This window comes from Leptonychotes weddellii, chromosome 12 (assembly GCF_054177405.1).
Source record: "Leptonychotes weddellii isolate Sample4059 chromosome 12, ASM5417740v2, whole genome shotgun sequence".
In the NCBI taxonomy this organism is placed as follows: Eukaryota; Metazoa; Chordata; class Mammalia; order Carnivora; family Phocidae; genus Leptonychotes; species Leptonychotes weddellii.
This window is the reverse complement of record NC_138380.1, coordinates 79,082,886-79,103,854: the sequence shown is the minus strand read 5'-3', so window position 1 is coordinate 79,103,854 and position 20,969 is coordinate 79,082,886. Positions and strand designations below refer to the sequence as shown.

General features: G+C 40.8%; 2 protein-coding genes across 3 annotated transcripts; one reads left to right on the top strand and one right to left on the bottom strand.

Moving 5' to 3' along the window:
- The first annotated feature begins 1,343 nt into the window (after positions 1–1,343).
- Positions 1,344–10,006, top strand: EFCAB10 (EF-hand calcium binding domain 10). Of its 2 annotated transcripts, XM_031030879.2 has the most exons (4): positions 1,374–1,598; positions 8,090–8,254; positions 8,367–8,454; positions 9,929–10,006. In XM_031030879.2, the coding sequence occupies exons 1-4, from the start codon at positions 1,490–1,492 to the stop codon at positions 9,963–9,965; spliced, it is 399 nt and encodes a 132-aa protein (XP_030886739.2). In that variant the 5' UTR covers positions 1,374–1,489; the 3' UTR covers positions 9,966–10,006. The 2 variants fall into 2 exon arrangements, with proteins under 2 accessions (XP_030886740.1, XP_030886739.2); XM_031030880.2 differs by lacking the exon at positions 8,090–8,254 and having other exon boundaries at positions 1,344–1,598.
- Positions 8,441–20,646, bottom strand: RINT1 (RAD50 interactor 1). The gene is made up of 5 exons (XM_081800682.1): positions 20,427–20,646; positions 14,354–14,568; positions 11,386–11,566; positions 11,193–11,311; positions 8,441–10,309 (listed from the first exon to the last, which is right to left on the bottom strand). The coding sequence occupies exons 1-5, from the start codon at positions 20,526–20,528 to the stop codon at positions 10,117–10,119; spliced, it is 810 nt and encodes a 269-aa protein (XP_081656808.1). The 5' UTR covers positions 20,529–20,646; the 3' UTR covers positions 8,441–10,116.
- Positions 20,647–20,969: the final 323 nt, after the last annotated feature.

The following is a 20,969-nucleotide window of genomic DNA, read 5'->3' as shown; positions in this document are numbered from 1 at the left end:
GATTTTTTATTTACTTGTCAGAGAGAGAGAGAGAGAAGCAGACTCCCCGCTGAGCAGGGAGCCCAGTGTGGGACTTGATCCCACGACTCCGGGATCATGACCTGAGCCGAAGTTGGGCGCTCAACCAAGTGAGCCACCCAGGCAGCCCGATCCATTGTGTTCTTGATGAACTTTGGGGTTGCTGTCAGTGTTTACTATTATGAACAGTGCTGCTGTGAACGTTCTTGTACATATATCCTGGTATACCTGTCCAAGAGTTGCTCCCAGAGTGGAATTTCTGGGTCATAGCACAGCAACATGTTTATATTATCAAGACAATTCAAAATCGTTTTTCCAAAGTGGATGTTGCAATTTATGCTTCCATCATCACTGGCTGTTTTGTTGCACTGTATCCTTGCCAGCCCTAGGTATTGTCCAACTTCCTAACTTTTACCAGTCCGGTACGTGTAAACTGGCATTTTCTTTTCTTTTCTTTTTAAGATTTTATTTATTCATTTGAGACAGAGAGATACATAGAGAGAGAGCATGAGCAGGGGGAGAGGCAGAGGAAGAAGCAGGACATGGGGCTGGATCCCAGGACCCGGAGATCATGACCTGAGCCGAACGAAGGCAGACGCCCAACCATCTGAGCCACCCAGGTGCCCCTAAACTGGCTTTTCTTGTAGTTTTAATTGGTTTACAGGATTGCGGAAGAGGCTGAGAATATTTTCACGTATATTGGCCATTTGTCTTTTCTCTCCTTTAAGTGCCTGTTCTGGGAGAACTCTCTGTTGAGCGGTAAGGCCACAGGCTTCAGAGTGTGGCCCTCAGGGACAGATGTCCCAGGCTAGAGTGTAGTTTCGAAGGTACAACGACGACTGAGGAGCGGCCCTCCTAGGCACCTGCATCCCATCTAGCTCAGTGACATACCCTCAAAACTACTGTCAGAGGGTCTCTGGCTGATACGACCAGCTCCACGCAGCCTAGTTAAGCAGCCGAGGTTGGAGCTCAGGGTCCCAGCATGCTTCCCTGGCCCCCAATCCAGTGGAGAAAACCGGCTGTCTTCCTGCCCCGTTGCCCGCGCTGTGCGGCAGGCTGCTCATACTAAAGATGGGACTGAGGACTCTCCACTGTATACTCTAAAATTCCACAAGTTCCTTCCGTTGTTAGTTCATCCTGTGTTATGGGAACCTGAGGTCTCATTCCTTGGGTCAACAAGTACTGCGCTAGGTGCTAGCGACGAAAACAGGAAAAGACCATCACGCCCAGCCCTCAGCCCGGCGGCGGGAGCGCACCACCCGCCCACCAGGGGCTCCGCACGGCGCACCGTCGGCCTCGGCGCAGGCCCCACCCCACACCGCCCAGGCTTCCGCTCGGTGATGGAGTCTTGAACTCCGGGCCCAGGTCGCCCCCCAAGGGAGGCGCGTCACATGACCGCGCCGGGCGGAGAGGGCGGAGCCCAACGGCCGCGCCGCCGCCCGGTCGCCTAGCAACGCCCCCACGCGGAGCAATGCAGGCGGGCGGCGACAGGGAGCTGCAGGCCAAGAATTATTTGGAAAAACATCGGATTATGGAGTTGCTGAACTATCTCACCAGCGCCCTGCTCTTTTTCCGGCCAGGTAAGGGTCTGGCCTAGCACTCGGCGTTCGGTCCCAGCCGCCTCCCCGCCCCGGCGGTGCCCAGAAATGCCCGGTACAGCCGTCCCTGCACGCCCGCGCCGCTCCCCGGTACCCGCTCCACGCGCACCCTCGCCCCCGCCTCTCGGCTGCTTGAGCCCTTCTGCCAACCCGCGCCGTGGCCCTCGAACGAGTACTTCTTGAACGGCCTCTTTGTGTCTACCACTGGCCAGGTGCGCGGGCCTCACGCAGGGGGAGGCTCGGGGGAGGGTCGTCCTTAGTACTAGGGGAGTGTGGGCGAGGGCCTGCACTTCAGTGTCCTCTTCTGGAAAATGGGGAGAACAGTACTGAGTTTATGGACACGCCGGGAAGATTAAATGAGTAATATGTAAATTAACCCTATGCGGGGCAACCAACAGATGTTTCATTTTGATTTTTTATAAAAGTATACGTATGGGGTTTAAAAATCGAAAAGTAGGGCACCTGGGTGGCTCAGATGGTTGAGCGTCTGCCTTTGGCTCAGGTCATGATCCCAGGGTCTTGGGATCGAGTCCCGCATCGGGCTTCCTGCTCCTTGGGAGCCTGCTTCTCCCTCTGCTTCTCTCTCAATCTGTCTCTCTCTGTCTCTCATGAATAAATAAATAAAATCTTAAAAAAAAAAAATCAGAAAGCGCTCCAAGGCTTATAGTGAAAAACAGCATGTTCCTCCCTCTCCCAGATTCCTACTCTACAGAATGATTCCCAACTCCTTTAGCTATTTACCTTGATATTTCTAAATCACAGACTTGCACATACTTACTAATGTTCCCCCAACCCCCCAGGTTTAGATTTAGCCTCATACTATGTAAGAGGAAACTTCGAGCGCAAACACACACTCACACCTGTTCCCACTCATCCCCACCTTCCCAATAAAGTTAGAATTCAATTTTGGTGTGACCAGTAGTCAGAATTTACATTATTATTAGGCAAATATCCACAGCTAATCCATATAGCATGCTATGATTATATTTCCTTTGCTGATTTCCCTGGAATTAATAATACTACATTTTAAATGTTTACTTAAATTTTCTGTGTCATTACTACTGATTTATCGATACCCTCTTTTTGTTGCAAGCAGAGATCTCCTCTCAGTAGGAAAGGAGATTCATCCTGTAATCACCACCCGCAGCACATCCCCCGGCTCTTTCTGTCTTACTGCTCCAGGCTGGACTGATGGTCCAGCTGCCCTGCTGTGCTGTATGGCAATCATTCAGGGGCTTCCCTCTATCTAACCCTAATCCTCTTCACCTCTCTCCTGTGCTTACAGCCTGTTTGTTTTATGGTGCTTGGGTCTCCCTCTTTTTTGCTTTTTCCCCCCTTCCTCTAGAGGAACATATCCTCTAGCGGCTCCCTGAGACAGTGTGCTTTGTTCGAGCAGTAAATATTTTGAGAACTCACGTATATGAAAGTGTCTCATCCTACCCTCAAACATGATGATAACTAGGGTAGATAAAATTCTCAGTTAGAAAATATTGCTCTCAGAATTTGGAGGGCATTGCCCCTTTGTCTTCTAATTATCAATGAGATGCTGTTACCCCCTGTAACAATGTGAACTTTTTTTAAAAAAAGATCTTATTTATTCATTTATTTGAGAGAGAGAGAGCGCGCACATAAGCGCGCACAACCCGGGGCGGTGGGGGTGGGGGGCAGAGGGAGAAGCAGACTCCCCGCTGAGCGGTCCTGATGCGGGGCTCCATCCCAGAACCCGAGATCATGACCCAAGCTGAAGGCAGATGCTTAACCGACTGAACCACCCAGGCGCCCTACAATGTGAACTTCTTGAAACATTTCTACAAACTCCAAAGGGGGTGGGAGAGGCAGGGAAAAGGTGAAGAAATACTGAGGAGAAGCTAAGGAAGGGTTTGGCTGGTGTCCAGAGTACAGGGCAATGCCTCCAAGTTCCCTGCCCAGATCCTCTTAATGGCAAAGAAGAGGGGGCTTGTACCTTTGGTGTCTGAGCCCTTAGCCTGATGCTGCCTGACAAGTTTCTCTGGAGTCACCTGTTTTACCATAAAAAGTTACAAATTTTGTTCTTCTACAGATATATCCATTTCTTACTATTAATGTTTCATATTACTCACCAGAGTACGATTGATTCTCAGGAAGAAACACTATCTTCACCTGGGGTCTTTACGAAGCCTCTGGCGTTATGACATGTATCCCTTTGAAAAGCTTGGATCGTGAGGGATTTATGGAAAATAAGACTAGATAGTTGGATTGCATTTACTACTAATGAGGGAATAGGTCTACAGTCCCACGTCCTCAACTCCAAAATTCTAACAGCCCTGAAAACCACATTTTCACAACTCATTTAACAGCAAAACCTAACATAACCTGAAGTCATTTGATAGGAAAACGTGTCACTTCCCAGTGACAATTCTGTGCTAGGGAGGGAGGGAGTATAAATGCTTAGGGGAGGCCTTTAATAAAATTAGAATTTCATTTTTAAAAAGGAGACAGTTGTAACTGAGATGACAGATGCTGCTATGGGAACGGTTAAAGGAGGATAAGATATCTTTGAGAGTTATGGAGGACTAGGTTTGGGGGTTCCAGATACTTCCTGTATTTGAGTTATAGAGTGTGGAAAAGCCTGCAAATTTTAGGGAGCACATTGCCTGGATTCATACTAGCTGTGGGTCTTGGGGAAGTGATGGTTATGAGGAATACCAGGCACATAGTGAGGGCTCAGTAATTATTAGCTGTTGTTATTAAGATGTGAACTTGAGGTTTTGTTTCCCTTGAAAAACTGATTGTCGTTATCAGCTGACATATAACTTAGGTGGTTAGTAACATTTGGATCCTCCCTTCATGTTTTATTTTTTAATTTTTTTGAAGATTTATTTATTTGAGAGAGAGAGAGAGCGCGCACAGTTGGGGGGGGGGGAAGGGGAGAGAGAATCTCAAGCCAACTTCCAAGTCCAGCGCAGAGCCTGACACGGTACTCGATCCCAGGACCCTGAGACCATGACCTGAGCCAAAACCAAGAGTCGGATGCTCAACCAACTGATCCAGCCAGGCACCCCACTTCATGTTTTAAAAAGTTATATCTTTAGGGGCGGCTGGTTGCCCCAGTCAGTGGAGCATGCAATTCTTGTTCTCGGGGTTGTGAGTTCAATCCCCATGTTGGGTAGAGAGATTACTTAAAAATAAAATATTTCTGTGAAGTTAATATCTTTTTCAAATTTAATTTATTTTTTTGAGAGAGACAGCACACAAGCAGGGGAAGCAGCACAGGGAGAGGGAGAAACAGTCTCCCCACTGATTAAGGAGCCCAATGTGGGGACGCCTGGGTGGCTCAGTTGGTTAAGCAACTGCCTTCGGCTCAGGTCATGATCCTGGAGTCTCGGGATCGAGTCCCGCATCGGGCTCCCTGCTCAGCAGGGAGTCTGCTTCTCCCTCTCCCGCTCCCCCCCTCTTGTGCTCTCTCTCTCTCAAATAAATAAATAAATAAATATTTTTAAAAAAATAAAAATAAAAAGGAGCCCAATGTGGGACTCCCATCCCAGGACCCTGGGATCATGACCTGAGCCAAAGGAAGATGCCCAACCAACTGAGCCACCCAGGTGCCCCTCTTTAAAGTTAATATCTTTATTATTTCTGTTGTAAGCATTTTAAAAACATTTTTAGAAGCAGGCAGATTATAAATTATAGACTACAGACATAAACATTATAGCATCTAAATTCACTTTTACTGGGCGCCTGGGTGGCTCAGTTCTGCCTTTCGGCTCAGGTCATGATCCTGGAGTCCCTGGATCGAGTCCCGCATCGGGCTCCCTGCTCGGCAGGGAGTCTGCTTCTCCCTCTGACCCTCCCCCCTCTCATGAGCTCTCTCTCTCTCTCATTCTGTCTCAAATAAATAAATAAAATCTTTAAATTCACTTTTACTTTTTAAATTTTCTTTACTATTTTTTGTAAGATTTTATTTATTTGAGAGAGAGCGCAAGCCAGTGCATGAGCAGGGGGAAGGGGCAGAGGGAGAGGGAGAGAAGCAGACTCCCTGCTGAGCACGGAGCCAGACGTGGGACTTGATCCCAGGACTCTGGGATCATGACCTGAGCTGAAGTCAGATGCCACCCAGGCGCCCCTACTTTTTTATTTTTAAAAAGTGTTCACAATTCATAAGATTTGTGGGACAACCTGATACCATAAGACTCCTAGAAGAAAATACAGGAAAGAAGCTCCCTGACATGGTCTTGGCAATGATTTTTCAGATATGACACCAAAAACACAAACAACAAAATAAAAAAATCAACAACTGGGACTACATCAAACTTAAAAGCTTCTGCACCACAAAAGAAAGGATCAACAAAATGAAAAGCCAACCTATATAATGGGAGAAAACATTTGCAAACTATGTATCAGTTAAGATCTAAAATGTATAGGGCGCCTGGGTGGCTCAGTTGGTTAAGCGACTGCCTTCGGCTCAGGTCATGATCCTGGAGTCCCGGGATCGAGTCCCGCATCGGGCTTCCTGCTCGGCAGGGAATCTGCTTCTCCCTCTCCCACTCCCCGTTTGTGTTCCCTCTCTCGCTATGTCTTTCTCTGTCAAATAAATAAATAAAATCTTTAAAAAAAAAAAAAAAACAACAAGATCTAAAATGTATAAAGAACTCCTACAACTCAATAGCAAAAAATCTGATTTAAGAATGGGCAAGGCGGGGCGCCTGGCTGGCTCAGTCAAGAGAGCACGGGACTCTTGATCTTGGGGTCATGAGTTTGAGCCCCATGTTGGGTGTAGAGATTACTATAAAAAAATAAACTAAAAAAAATGGGCAGAGGAACTAAATAGACATTTTTCAAAGAAGATATACAATGGCCTGCGGGTACATTAAAAGATGTTCCCTAATTATCAGGGAAATGCAAATCAAAACCAAAATGAGATACCACCTCACATGTGTTGGAATGGCTAGTGTCAAAGAGGCAAAGATAACAAGAATGTGGAGAGAAAGGAACCCTTGTGCACTGTTGGTGGGAATGTAAATTGGTGCAGCCACTGTGGAAAACAGTATGGTGGTTCCTCAAAAAAAAAAAAAAAAAAAAAAAATCAGAACTACCGTATGCCCCAGCAATTCCACTTCTGGGTATATATCCAAAGGAAATGAAAACAGGATCTGAAAGAGAGATCTGCACCCTCATGTTTATTGCTGCATAATTAACGATAGCCAAGATATGGAAACAGCCTAAGTGTCTGTCTACAGATGAATGAATAATGAAGATGTGGTATATTTATACAATGGAATATTATTCAGCCATGAGAGAAAAGGAAATCCTGCCATTTGCAACGTGGATGCCCCTTGAGGATATGCTAAGTGAGCTAAGTGAGAGAAAGACAAATACTGCATGATATCACTTATATGGGGAATCTAAAAAAGCCAGTTGTAAAAACAGAGTAGAATGGTGAGTGGTGGGGGAGTAGGAGAGCTGTTGTTTAAGGGTATGTACCTGCAACTCGTAGGTCAGTCTTGGAAATCGAAAGCACAGCATAGTGCTTACAGAAGGTATTACTGTATGATAAACATTAAACTTGCTGAGAGACTAGATCTTAATTATTCCTGCCCCAAAAAAGAAATGATAATTATGTGATGTGATAAAGGTGTAGCTAATACTACAGTGACAATCATATTGCAAACTATAAATGTATCAGATCAACATGTTATGTAATTACATGTATTACACAATGCTACATGTCAGTTACATCTCAAAAGAAGTCCTTATCTTTTAGAGATACATGCTCAAATATGTATTAATGAAATATTATCACTGTAATTGACTTCAAAATAATACAGGAAGAGGGGACCTGGATGAGATGATGGTGAAATGAGACTGGCCACAAATTTTAACAGTTAAAGTTGGTTGATGGGTTCATTATACTTTCCTACTTTTATATATCTACGAAATTCTCAAGAAAGTCTTTTTTTTTTTTTAAGATTTTACTTATTTATTTGACAAAGAGCGAGCACAAGCAGGGGGAGCAGCAGGGAGTGGGAGAGGGAGAAGCAGACTCCCTGCTCAGCAGAGAGCCCGACACGGGGGCTCGATCCCAGGACCCCTGGATCATGACCTGAGCCGAAGGTAGATGCTTAACCAACTGAGCCACCCAGGTGCCCCTAAGAGTCTTTGTTTTTATTTATATTTTATCCCTTTTAGCTGGCTACCTTCTTCCATGCATCATGTTGTACCTTTTTTTTTTTTTTTTTGGTTTTCGACGCTTGTCTGCAAATTAGAATCACCTGAGGAGCTTTTTAAAAAAATGCTCAGGTCCCATATGTGGGGTAGAGCACTTTATATATGTAATTAATTGTCTAATGTCTTGTTTTACTTGTAAGCAAGGTCTGTGACCCCAGTGCCTAGTACAGTACTTTGAACATAGTTATTTAATAATTATTAAATGATTGTTTCCATTTGTGATGTATCTTAATTTTATGTCAGAAAGAATTGGAACTATTCTTTTACAGAAAAGCCAAGAGAGTATTTAGTATCTATACTGGAACGACTGAGAATTGCCAAAATAACAGGCGTGGCTTTTCCTTTCTTTATGGACCACTCTAACATTGTGTCTATGTTTGAGATGATGGACACTTCAGAGAAAGGCACTGTATCATTTGCGCGGTACAGAGAAGGTCAGTACCCTCCACCCGCTGACGAACAGTGTGTGCTCAGTCCTTAACGTTCCCTAGTTGAAAATAATGCTCACTTCGTAAATTTTCCCTTCTTCTCATTCTGATTTTACAGGCCTAAAAACCCTGGGTCTGTTGAATGAAGATGAAGTTTTAAAAGATGATGGACATGTAATAACTTTGGAAAAATTCAGATCTGAAGTGTAAGTTTATTTTTACATGGCTGATATTTAAATGACATTACATGACTTTGAAGTACAAGTAATATAATTTAAAACAGAAGTTCCTACCTTTTGACAGAAACATTTCATTCCCTTGAAACTTTCAGCTATCTAGAAAGCAAGGGGTGACAGTCAAGTCTGGAATTAGGAAGTTCCTGGGGCAGATTAATTCTTTTCTCAATGGGAAAGCCCAGCAGTTCTCAAAGAAATGTGGGAGAGAAGCTCCAGTCTGCTAGAACTAACAGAAAAGCTTTGTTCCCAATACACTAGTTGGAAAATCTCTCTATAAAATACGGAGCAATAGAAGTTCTCTCAGAGTTATTTCCTCAAAGTTATATATCACCAAGTAAATGTTTATTGATAGTATAGGTTGTGGGCGCCTGGCTGGCTCAGTCAGTAGAGAATGAGACTCTTGATCTCAGGGTCATGAGTTCAAGCCCCACATTGGGCGCAGAGCTTACTTAAAAACAAACAAAAAAAACCAGTATGGGTTGCATGCCAGCCCGACAATTTTAGATTTGAGGTATTACAGCTTGAAAAGTACTAACTAAATGCTAAGTCAGAAAAAAAAAAAAAAAAAGGAATAAAATTTGATAGTTGTAGAAGGCTTCTAACCAATGGAACTCAATTCCTTTATTTTGTTCTCTGAGGATTTATTAATCAAGAAATCATTATGTAACAGAGTCCAGAGCCAGGGAAAAGTTGGAAGAAAAAAAAAGTTAAAGATTTCTATCTCATTCTCACTTACATAAACACTAAACAAAAACTGTTTAGTTCCCATCCCTACCCCAGGGGAAAGACAAACACAGCGCTCTGGCCTGAAATGTTTCATCCAAACGGAAAGGCTGCCTACTGTCATATGAATGGAACTAGGAAGGGCATTTATTGATTCATTCATTCATTTATTTATAAAGATTTCTTTATGAGAGAGAGAGTGGGTAGTGCACACAAGGGTAGGGGGGTAGAGAAGAGAGCGGGAATCTCCAGCAGACTCCCCACCGACCGTGGAGGCCAATGCATGGGGCTTGATCCCACAACCCTGAGATCATGACCCTGAGATCATGACCTAAGCCGAAACCTAGAGTCCGACATTCACCCAACTGAGCCACCTAGGCGCTCCTAGGAAGGATTCTAAATGTAAGGACATTTGTGGAAAATGAGAGCAATTCTGTTTTAGTCACCATCTCGTGTTTTCTTACGGGAAATAGAGTGAATTTCCAAACCAAATACAGGAACTTCAATTATAAACATGCATTCTAAATTGATTTTTTTAAAAATTTATTTGCTACGTTTATCTACAATAGTCTCCCTTAATTAGCATAGGAAATTGAAAATTCGTTGTAATTTATTATCTCTGCTCTTGTATCTTATTCAACAGACATACTTAGCATTTATATTTGTAAATGAAATTACTCTGAGTTTTCCTGGCTTCTGAGTTTTGTTTTTGTTTTCTTAGGAACAAGAGGACTGAGAAAATATGGTCAGCATTTTAATAACACCATAAGTCCAAGATAATAAATGATTCTATAAAGTTTTCAATTGTCCAGTTTCATTAATTCAGAACGTCATCATATAACTTGAAATCCAATTGGCTTCCTCTTTGTTAAAAACAAAAACAAAAACTCCAAAACAAAAAAGGATGCATTATTTTCCAGTGTTAGGCCAGTTTGTCCTCAAATTAAGTAGAATCTCAACATCTTGTTGAGCCAGTTTGTAAATTCCAACTTCATTTAATGCCTCTGTGGCAGGAGGCTGCCCTGAAGCGGACTGGAGGACATCTTTCAGAAGTAGGGCAGAACCGACGTTCAGGTTCAAAACAATACAGGCTTCTTTTACACTGTTTAAAAAAAAAAAAGGTAGGAGGGAAATGAGATATCCATTATCTGTGTCATCCACATTATTCCACAATATTTTCGAAACTAAACAGCTTCTCTGCACTGTCCATATGCCCTCTGTAAAAAGTATTGATGGATTTCTTATTTGGCTCTTTCAACACATTAGGACTATGTATTTGTACAGTGTTTATATTTAATAGATTAATGTAACAGGACCATTGTTTTCAATATGTATCTATTACTTCCCAAAATATAATAATGATACTAACACAATAGCCTATTAAATGTAGCTAAGACTTTAGCTAGATTAGAATATGGAAAGAGAAACAAAATCAGATAACTTACTAAAATTGAGCAAAAATAAATCTTTCATTTTATAATAACTTTAAAAGGAATACTTTATAATCTCAAATTCCCCCAATAATTTAAATTTTAAATCAACAATTTCTAAAAATACTCCTAAGACTTTTTCGTACATTTATAGTTATGCTTAGAACCAAAATTAATACTAAATATTTAGGAAAACAAATTTTCTTCAGGCCTGGCTTACTATTAGGTACTAAGCATATTTTCAATTTCTTCTACTTGAATGTGGCAGAACTGCACTTGTTCGCATTTTCTCTCTCCAGTAACATGCAAATAGGAGCATTAAACCAAGTGCAAGCAACAAAAAGCCTAACACATAATTTAGATCCATTTTTGATAAACCTGGGGAATCATGAATCACATCTTAGGTTATCTGGGTTCACAGTGCATGTTTTTAAATTTCAATTGATGCTCTATTTATCCCATCAAACATCACTGGAACCGGAGAGTTGTTAGAGAAAAAAAAAGGAATCAACCTCGTCTAAACGCTTAGTAGTCACTGTTAAATATTGAGCTTACTGTTTAAAATAATTTTCTGGTCTCTTGCAATAGTGGGAGAACAAGGGAAACAGATTCCGAGTCATATCAAACTGCAACTGAGCCGCTCCTCCTTCATTGAAGTGATTAGCAAGAATGATCTGAAACAAAGAGCAGGTCCTGTAACGGCCGCCTTGATCCTCACAGCCCCGACATGCGGCCTCCTCTTACTTACTTCTTGGTAGATGTATACATCCAGCTTCTCCACAAGCATTTGCCAGAAAATTTTAAACAAGGAGAAGCAGAGCTGCTGCTCCAGCTGAAGGGAGCGGTCTCTGAGCGTGAGCAGGAGTGGGCAGGCCGAGCTAGACAGGGACATCACCGCTTGCTCGGCCTGCGACGGCAACGACAGCCACCTGCAAGACACAAGAGCAGCACGGCCTGTGGCACGTTAAGTGTGACTACAAGATTTTCAAAACGTGGTGTTTTTTTTTAAGATTTTATTTATTTTTTTGACAGAGACACAGCGAGAGAGGGAACACAAGCAGGGGGAGTGGGAGAGGGAGAAGCAGGCTTCCCGCCGAGCAGGGAGCCTGATGTGGGGCTCGATCCCAGGACCCTGGGATCATGACCTGGGCCAAAGGCAGACGCTTAACGACTGAGCCACCCAGGTGCCCCAAAACGTGGTGTTTTTAAAGATTTAACAGATCCGGGGCGCCTGGGTGGCTCAGTTGGTTAAGCGACTGCCTTCGGCTCAGGTCATGATCCTGGAGTCCTGGGATCGAGTCCCGCATCGGGCTCCCTGCTCGGCAGGGAGTCTGCTTCTCCCTCTGACCCTCCCCCCTCTCATGTGCTCTCTCTCATTCTCTCTCTCTCAAATAAATAAATAAAATCTTTAAAAAAAAAAGATCTAACAGATCCTTTCAAATTCGGGGAAGTGCACTTTGGATAAGAAACGATGTACCGCCCAGCATGAAAAGCTGTCTGAGAAAATAAATATATTTGGGGCGCCTGGGTGGCTCAGTTGTTAAGCGTCTGCCTTTGGCCCAGGTCATGATCCCAGGGTCCTGGGATCGAGCCCCGCATCGGGCTCCCTGCTCAGCGGGAAGCCTGCTTCTCCCTCTCCCACTCCCCCTGCTTGTGTTCCCTCTCTCGCTGTGTCTCTCTCTGTCAAATAAATAGAATCTTAAAAAAAAAAGAGTTGGACGCTCAACTAAGCCACCCTGGCACCCCTGCCCATTTTTTAATTGGACTATTTATTTTTTGGGTGTTGAGTTTTAGAAGTTCTTTATGTATTTTGGTTTTTTGTTTGTTTTTTAAAGATTTTATTTATTTATTTGACAGAGAAAGACATAGCGAGAGAGGGAACACAAACGGGGAGTGGGAGAGGGAGAAGCAGACTCCCTGCCGAGCAGGGAGCCCGATGTGGGACTCGATCGAGGGACTCCAGGATCATGACCTGAGCCGAAGGCAGTCGCTTAACCAACTGAGCCACCCAGGCGCCCCTATATGTATTTTGGATACATAACTTCTCCCATTCTGTAGGTTGCCTTTTAGTTTTCTTGACTGTTTCCTTCGCTATACAGAAGCTTTTTATTTTGATAAAGTTCCAATTGCTTATTTTTTGCTTTTGTTTCCCTTGCCTCAGGGGACCTATCTAGAAAAATGTTGCTATGGTTTTCTTCTAGGATTTTTATGGTTTCAGGTCTCATATTTAGGTCTTTAATCCATTTTGAATTTATTTTTGTGTATGGTAAGAAAAGTGGTCCAGTTTCATTCTTCTGCATGTTGCTGACCAGTTTTCCCAACACCATTTGTTGTGGAGACTGTCTTTTTCCCATTTTTCCTTCCTGCTTTGTGGAAGATTAATTGACCATATAATCATGGATTTATTTCTGGATTTTCTATTCTGTTCTATGATCTAGGTGTCTATTTTTGTCAGTACTGTACTGTTTTGATGCCTACAGCTTTGTATTGTAATTAAGGTCTGGAATCGTGATGCTTCCAGCCATGCTTTTTATTTGTCTTCCAAGACTGCTTTGGCTGTTCGAAGTCTTTTGTGGTTCCATACAAATTTTAGGATTATTTGTTCTAGCTCTGTGAAAAATGCTGTTGGTATTTTGACAGGGATTGCATTAAACGTGTAGATTGCTTTGGGTAGCATAGACTTTTTAACAATGTTTGTTCTTCCAATCCATGAGCAGTGAATGTCTTTCCATTTCTTTGTGCCATCTTCAATTGTTTTCATCAGTGTTACAGTTTTCAGAGTACAGGTCTTTCACCTCTTCAGTTAGGTTTATTCCTAGGTTATCTTATTATTTTTGGTACAATTGTAAATGGGATGGTTTCCTTAATTTCTTTTTCTGCTTCTTTATTATTGGTGTATAGAAATGCTACAGATTTTTGTACATTGTGTATTCTATGACTTTACTGAATTCATTATTCTACCAGTTTGTTGGTGGAGTCTTTCAGGTTTTCTATATACAGTATAAGGTCATCAACAATTAACGTTTTACTTCTTCCTTACCGATCTGGATGTCTTTTATTTCTTTTTGTTGTGTGATTGCTGTGGTTAGGACTTCCAGTATTAGATTGAATAAAGTGGTGAGAGTGGACATCCCTGTTTTGTTCTGACCTTAGGGGGAAAGGCTCTCAGCTTTTCCCCACTGAGGATGATGTTCACTGTGGGATTTTCATATATGGCCTTTATTATGTTGAGGTATGCTCCCTCTAAACCTAATTTGTTGAGGGTTTTTTACCATGAATGGATGTTATACTTTGTCAAATGTTTTTTCTGCATCTACTGAAATGATTATATGGTTATCCTTTCTCCTACTGATGTAAATGTGTGTCGCTGACTGATTTGCAAATATTGAACTACTCTTGCAACCCAGGAATAAATCCCACTTGATTGTGGAGAATGATTTTTTTTTAATGGACTGCTGGGTTTGGCTTGGTAGTATTTTGTTGAGGATTTTTGCATCTATATTCATTAGGGAGATTGGCCTGTAATTCTCTTTTTTTGTGGTGGCTTTATCTGGTTTCGGTATCAGGGTAATGCTGGCCTCATGGAATGAATTAGGAAGTTTTCCTTCCTCTTCTAATTTTTGGAATAATTTGAGAAAAATAGGTATTTATCATCTTTCAATTTTTAGCAAACTGGATTTGATAGTTGAATTGTCAGTAAATACAAAAGGACCTACCTTTCTTTTTTATACAATTTTGCAGCTTCTTTAACTTCTCTAAAAACGTGGTCTACTTGGCGGGTCAACATGTCATGCTTTAAACGTTCCAGCAGGTTAATCATGTCATCAAAGACAGAACTCTCCATCGAGGCTAGCTGTCCCAGCTGCAACTTACTGAGGGTGTTATTCTCTGCAAAGACCTCCAGTGCTGCCTGTTGAAGTTGTAGGAAGAACTGAAAGCAAAAATAGGTCAATATGGTCATTAAGATACTTCTTTTTTAACAGCTTGAAATATAATTCATGTACTACATCTCATTCATTTCAAGTGGACAATTCATTGGCTTTTAGCATATATTCAGAGTTGTGCATTTATCACCAGAGTCAATTTTAGAATGTTTCCATTACCCCAAAAAGATACCCCACACTTAACCATCATCTCCCAATCCCTTGCCTGCATGCCACCCCCAACCGTAGGCAACCACTGATCTTCCTGTCTTTGTCGACTTGCCTGTTCTGGACGTTTCATAGAAATGTAATTATATAATTTATGGTTCTTTGTGACTGGCTTCTTTCACTTAGTATGTTTTCAAGGTTCATCTATGTTGTAATATGTATCAGGACTTAATTTCTTTTCATTACTGAATAATATTCCATTATATTTACATTTACATTTTATTTATATATATCTATTTTATTTATCCATTCATCAGTTGACAGATAATTGGGTTCTTTCCACCTTTTTGTCTTTATGAATAATACCACTATGAACATTTGTGTGTAAGTTTTTGTGTAGATAATTGTCTTCATTTCTCTTGGATATACCTAGAAGTAGAATTGCTGGATCATATGGTAATTCTTTAACTATTTGAGGATATGACAGACTATTCTCCCCAGTGACTGCACCAGCCATGTGTGACCACTCAAATTTCTCCACATCTGAACTAATAACACTTACTATCTTTTTTAGTATAGCCATCTTAGTTTATATTTAGTTGTATCTCACTGTGATTTTTTTTTTTTTGAGATAGAGTGTGAGTGTAAGCAGTGGGGGTGGGTGGCAGAGGGAAAGGGAGAAAGAGAATCTCAAGCAGACTCCTCACCCAGCATAGAGCCCAACGTGGGGCTGGATCTCATGACCCTGAGATCATGACCTGAGCCAAAATCAAGGGTTGGATGCTCAACCAACTGAGCCAGCCAGGTACCCCATCTCATTGTGATTTTATTTTTTATTTATTTTTATTTAAATTCAATTAATTAACATATAATGTATTATTGGTTTCAGAGGTAGAGGTCTCACTGTGATTTTAATTTGCATTTGCCTGATGGCTAACTTCTTTGGGTACTCATTTTTTCCAGACACAGACTGAGAATTGTAGTAAACCCAGCAGATTTATGAGAGTTAAGAAAAATAAAATGTCATTTTTACAGTGGCATTTTCAGTAGGGTAGAAAAAATATTTTTTCTAATACGAATAATGCTGTAGATAATTAGCAAAAGATTAAAAACAGCCTAAATGTCCACTGACAGGGGACTGGATATGGCCACACTAGTGACTGTTCACGGATGGACATGTGAAAAGCCAAGTTGGTATTTTCTGCTCAAACTATCTGAGAAGAGGCACTTGTCCTTTTGAGGTTGCTGAAGGACAATGTGAGCTTGGAGTACCTTGGTACCTGTGGCCACACCCCCCAGAGCCTGCCTGAGAATGAAGCCAGAAGTGAACGAGTGTAGGGCAGCCATGCCTAATACTTTCAGTTACACAAATTCCTCACCTCCTCTCTCCAGCCCCTGACCCCCACTCAGGCCAGCATCAATTGGGGTTCTGTCACCTACAACTCAAAAATTCCTGACTCTGAAGGGCTGGGTATGTCGGGCTTGGCATAATCTGGCAATAGTCAGACAGCTATTAGTATAGAATCTAAATGAATGGAAGGTGAACTCTGTCCACTCTTCTTTTTTCTACCTAGGAAATACAAGAGCTTTAATTTTATTGTTAAGCATTTATAGGCTGAAGGACCATGAAGATGGTTAAATAATTTTTTTTAAAGATTTTATTTATTTATTCAACAGAGAGAGTGAGAGAGTACAAACGGGGAGCAGTAGAGGGAGAGGGAGAAACAGACTCCCCGCAGAGCAGGGAGCCCGACATGGGGCTCAATCCCAGGACCCTGAGATCATGACCTGAGCCGAAGGCAGACGCTTAACCAACTGAGCCACCCAGGCATCACTGGTTAAATAATTTTTGATGTTAAACAGAATTTGTACTATGAGAACATGCAAGGACAAAGAACTCATTCATGATTTGAAGAGTAAGTCTAAATTCAGTTATTATTCTGTTGACAGAAGGACCAGTTAATTCAGCATCAGATGATAAATTTCCTAAGGAGAGGGATGATGGCCAATTCATCGTTGTTAACAGACTATGGCACCAAGTAAAGTAGTTAATGATGTTCCACAAATAATTCACTGAAGCTAAAAATCTGGCCTTGAATGAGTCTCTTATTACATCATCTGGCACAAGAATCAGGAATGACAATTTGTTTTATGACAAAGCTTAGCAGAAAATGGAGCAGCGTGGGGGCTGAGTGAAGAAAGCACTTACTAAAATGAGGAAAACAACACATGAAAGTACACAATGAAAAAATGTATTCTAATTAGGTGACTTTATAAACAGAAATGCATTGATCATTACACTCTACATTATATTCATCCTATGAAATAATTATTTTGTGTCTTATTTTCCTTGCTCAGCAGAATGATATTACATACATGGATTTCAGTTAATGTTTTTGTAGAAAAAAGGCTTTAAATAGTTGTCCCAGCCAGAGTCCAGATTAGAATAAACTATGATTGTGTTTCTCAAGTTTTCATCTTGTTTTTATTTGTTATTATTATATTTATTTTTGTTTCCTATTTTTTTGGTTTATTACCCTGTATTTAATTAAGATGAAGACTTTTTTGTTTCGTTTGTTCTTTCACAGTAAGGGAACACATTTTCTTCTATATAATGCACTAGCATTATACAATTTTTGTCATAAATTCATAATTTAAAATATATTCTTTTAAATAAAAACTTAAAACAACAACAAAGTAAACAAATAAAATATATTCTTGGTACATTTTCCAGACTCTCTAACTCAGGCATTGAATATTTTTAAATGCCTGTGTTTGACTATATTTCATTTCTCCTTTTATTTTTTATTTTATTGTATTAAGATTTGACAATGTACAGACATTTCATTTACCTTGTCCATCTTTGTGACTCATCTGTACACACTCAAAAATTATGTTTTCTAGTATCCTATGAACTTATCACCAATCCTTAATCAATCTTTCTAATTATTTTACACTGGAATTTTTCAATTCCCACTTTACCTACCACTTTTTATAAGTGGTATTTTTAAGTCTTAGAGTTAAAATTATAGTTGTTTTGTTGTTTTACTTTCCTATTTTCATTTCATGACACAATCATATAATACTTTATAATGTATCTCAGTATAGCTTTTTTACCATTTAATATATATATCACTGTTTTATGGCCATGTTAATTCTCTGCTAATACTTCCTTCATGAAACCTACTTCATGGGACACACTGGTGAAAACCCAAGCTGATTTCTGTATTCATACAGATGATCATGCAAGAGTGATTCCAAACCCAAGGGCACCCTGTCCAAGGAGTTCCTGGAGACCCTCTGAGATCATTCTAGTATGTAAAATATCCAAAGGAATTAATCTATGTTAAGGCTATAAAGGCTAATTAAGTTTCTTCACTTTTGGCCAGAAGTACATGTTGGAAAATCTGGCTACCAAATGCCTTGATAGCCAATATATTCCTTGGATTAATAAAAAAAAGTAAACAGGGACGCCTGGGTGGCTCAGTTGGTTAAGCGACTGCCTTCGGCTCAGGTCATGATCCTGGAGTCCGGGATCGAGTCCCACATCGGGCTCCCTGCTGAGCAGGGAGTCTGCTTCTCCCTCTGACCCTCCCCTCTCTCGTGTGCATGCTCTCTCTCACTCATTCTCTCTCTCTCAAATAAATAAAATCTTAAAAAAAAAAAAAAGTGTTTAAAAAAAAAGTAAACAGAAATTAATAATTAATAATTATATTTAGGCAGGGGCACCTGGGTGGCTCAGTTTGAGTCCCCACATAGAGATTACATTAAAAAATAAATAAAATAAAAATAATAATATTTGATACCTTTGGGATGCCTTTAAAAGATGCGTAAATACAGGGGCACCTGGGTGGCATAGTCAGTAAGCCGCTAACTCTTGATTTCGGCTTAGGTCATGATCTCAGGGCTGTGAGATGGAGCACGGGGTCTGCGCTCAGCAGGAGTCGGCTTGGGATTCTTTCTCTCCCTCTTCCTCTGCCCCTGCCCCCGCTCTCAAGCGTTCGCACACTCTCAAATAAATAAATCTTTAAATTAATTAATTAATTAATTTAGGCACACCAAATCTGTCAACACACAGAATTGTGTGGAAAAAGGAAAGATAAATAAAATTCTTGGACGTAAAAGGCCTTATAATACTTGCTAACCAGACCCAAGGTTTTGATTTTTAGACTTATTTGAAAGATACCTCTCACTATAAGAAATTAATTTTTTTGGATGATGCGATAATGGTATTGTGGTTATGTTTTTTTTTTTTAAGGAGTTTCTTTTAGAGATACATTTTGAACTACTTATCATGAAATATATCTAAGATCTTCAAAATAATCAAGGGTGGGGGATGGAGAAGCTCAAAAAAACAAAATTGGTGGGGTACCTGGGTGGCTCAGTCGGTTAAGTGCCTTTGGCTCAGGTCATGGGGTCCTGGGATTGAGCCCCACATCGGGCTCCCTGCTCAGTGGGGAGCCTGCTTCTCTCCCTCTCCCTCTGCCTACCACTCCCCCTGCTTGTGCTCTCTCTCTCTGTCAAAGAAATAAAATCTTAAGAAAAAAAAAGAAAAGAAAAAAAAATTGGTGTAAGAAGCTGGGTCATAGGCACATGGGAGTCCCTTTTATTATTCTATTTACTCATGTTTTGTTTCTTTTTTAAAGATTTATTTATTTGAGAGAGAGAGAAAGCAAGAGCACAAGCAGGAGGGGCACAGGTAGAGAAAGAGAATCCCAAGCCTGATCCAGGGCTCAATCTCACCCGAGATCATGACCTGAGCCAAAACCAAGAGTTGGATGCTTAACCAACTGGGCCACACAGTGCCCTTCTATTTACTCATGTTTTGAAGGCATTCAAAAGGTAGCCAATATTATTATTATTTTATTTATTTTATTTTTTTATGTAATCTCTGTGTGGGGCTCGAACTCAATGACCCCAAGACCAAGAGTCACATTTTCCACCAACTGAGCCAGCAGGCGCCCCTCAAATGCTATTATTTTATCTTTCTTAAAGTCCTGGATTTTATTGATTTTGACACCATTATTCAACCTTAGCTTTTTCTGAGATGGCAGTTACCATACATGAATATTTCCCAAGTCCACAGAAGAAAAAGGTTCATTCTATAGACAATTATTTCATGAAAAGTTGGCTTTCTTTTCTAATGACTAAAATATTGGGATTATTTAACCATTTGAGACTTAATTGAGAAAAATATGTAATTTAATCATACATTATTTGGCCTAATTGTTATTCTACCTACTGTGTACTTTCTGCATGCTATAAATTCAACACTTCAAAAGGTAAAACTGTTAAAACTACTAATCTATTATTTAATATAAAAGCACATTAACCGGGGGCGCCTGGGTGGCTCAGTTGGTTAAGCGACTGCCTTCGGCTCAGGTCATGATCCTGGAGTCCCGGGATCGAGTCCCACATCGGGCTCCCTGCTCAGGGTGGGGTCTGCTTCTCCCTCTGACCCTCTTCCCTCTCGTGCTCTCTGTCTCTCATTCTCTCTCTCTCAAATAAATAAATAAAATCTTTTTAAAAAAAAAGGCACATTAACGGAGCACCTGGCTGGCTCAGTCAGAAGAGCATGTAACTCTTGATCTCAGGGTCATGAGTTCAAGCCCCACGTTGGGTGTAGAGATTAATAAAATAATAATAATAATAAACTTAAAAAATGTTAAAATAAATGAATAAAAGTACATTAACTTACAACATTGTCAGCCCAATCTGCTAGTACTGTTGAGATATAGTTCACGGCATTGAGAATCGCACAGTATCGAAAGCCAAGGGAAGCTCTAGTCTCTTCTTTCATCACCTGAGTTAATCGTATCCTAAAATCATCTACTAAGTCCTTCTGTAACTCCAGGAACTGTAGCTTTCTGGAAGCCGTGGGAAGATTTTTATATCTGTCTGTGGAGAAAGTTAATAAGACATAAGAAGGTTTGGGTTCCGTTCATGATACAGTTATAGTTTTCCCTATTGACATTGTTTGGTGCCTTTGTCAAAAAATCTATCAACCGTTCAAGTATGGACCTACTTCTACACTTTATAAGGGTGTGGGTTTCACAAGTATATGTACTTGTCAAAACTCACTGAACTGTATACTTCAGATTGGTGTTTTTCACTGCGTATAAATTACATCTCAAATTTTTTAAGGCATGAGGAGCTTGTAGATGGTGCCTGATTTATTTTTTATTTATTTATTTTATTTATTTTTTTTTTAAGAATTCACTCATCCATTTGAGAGAGAGAG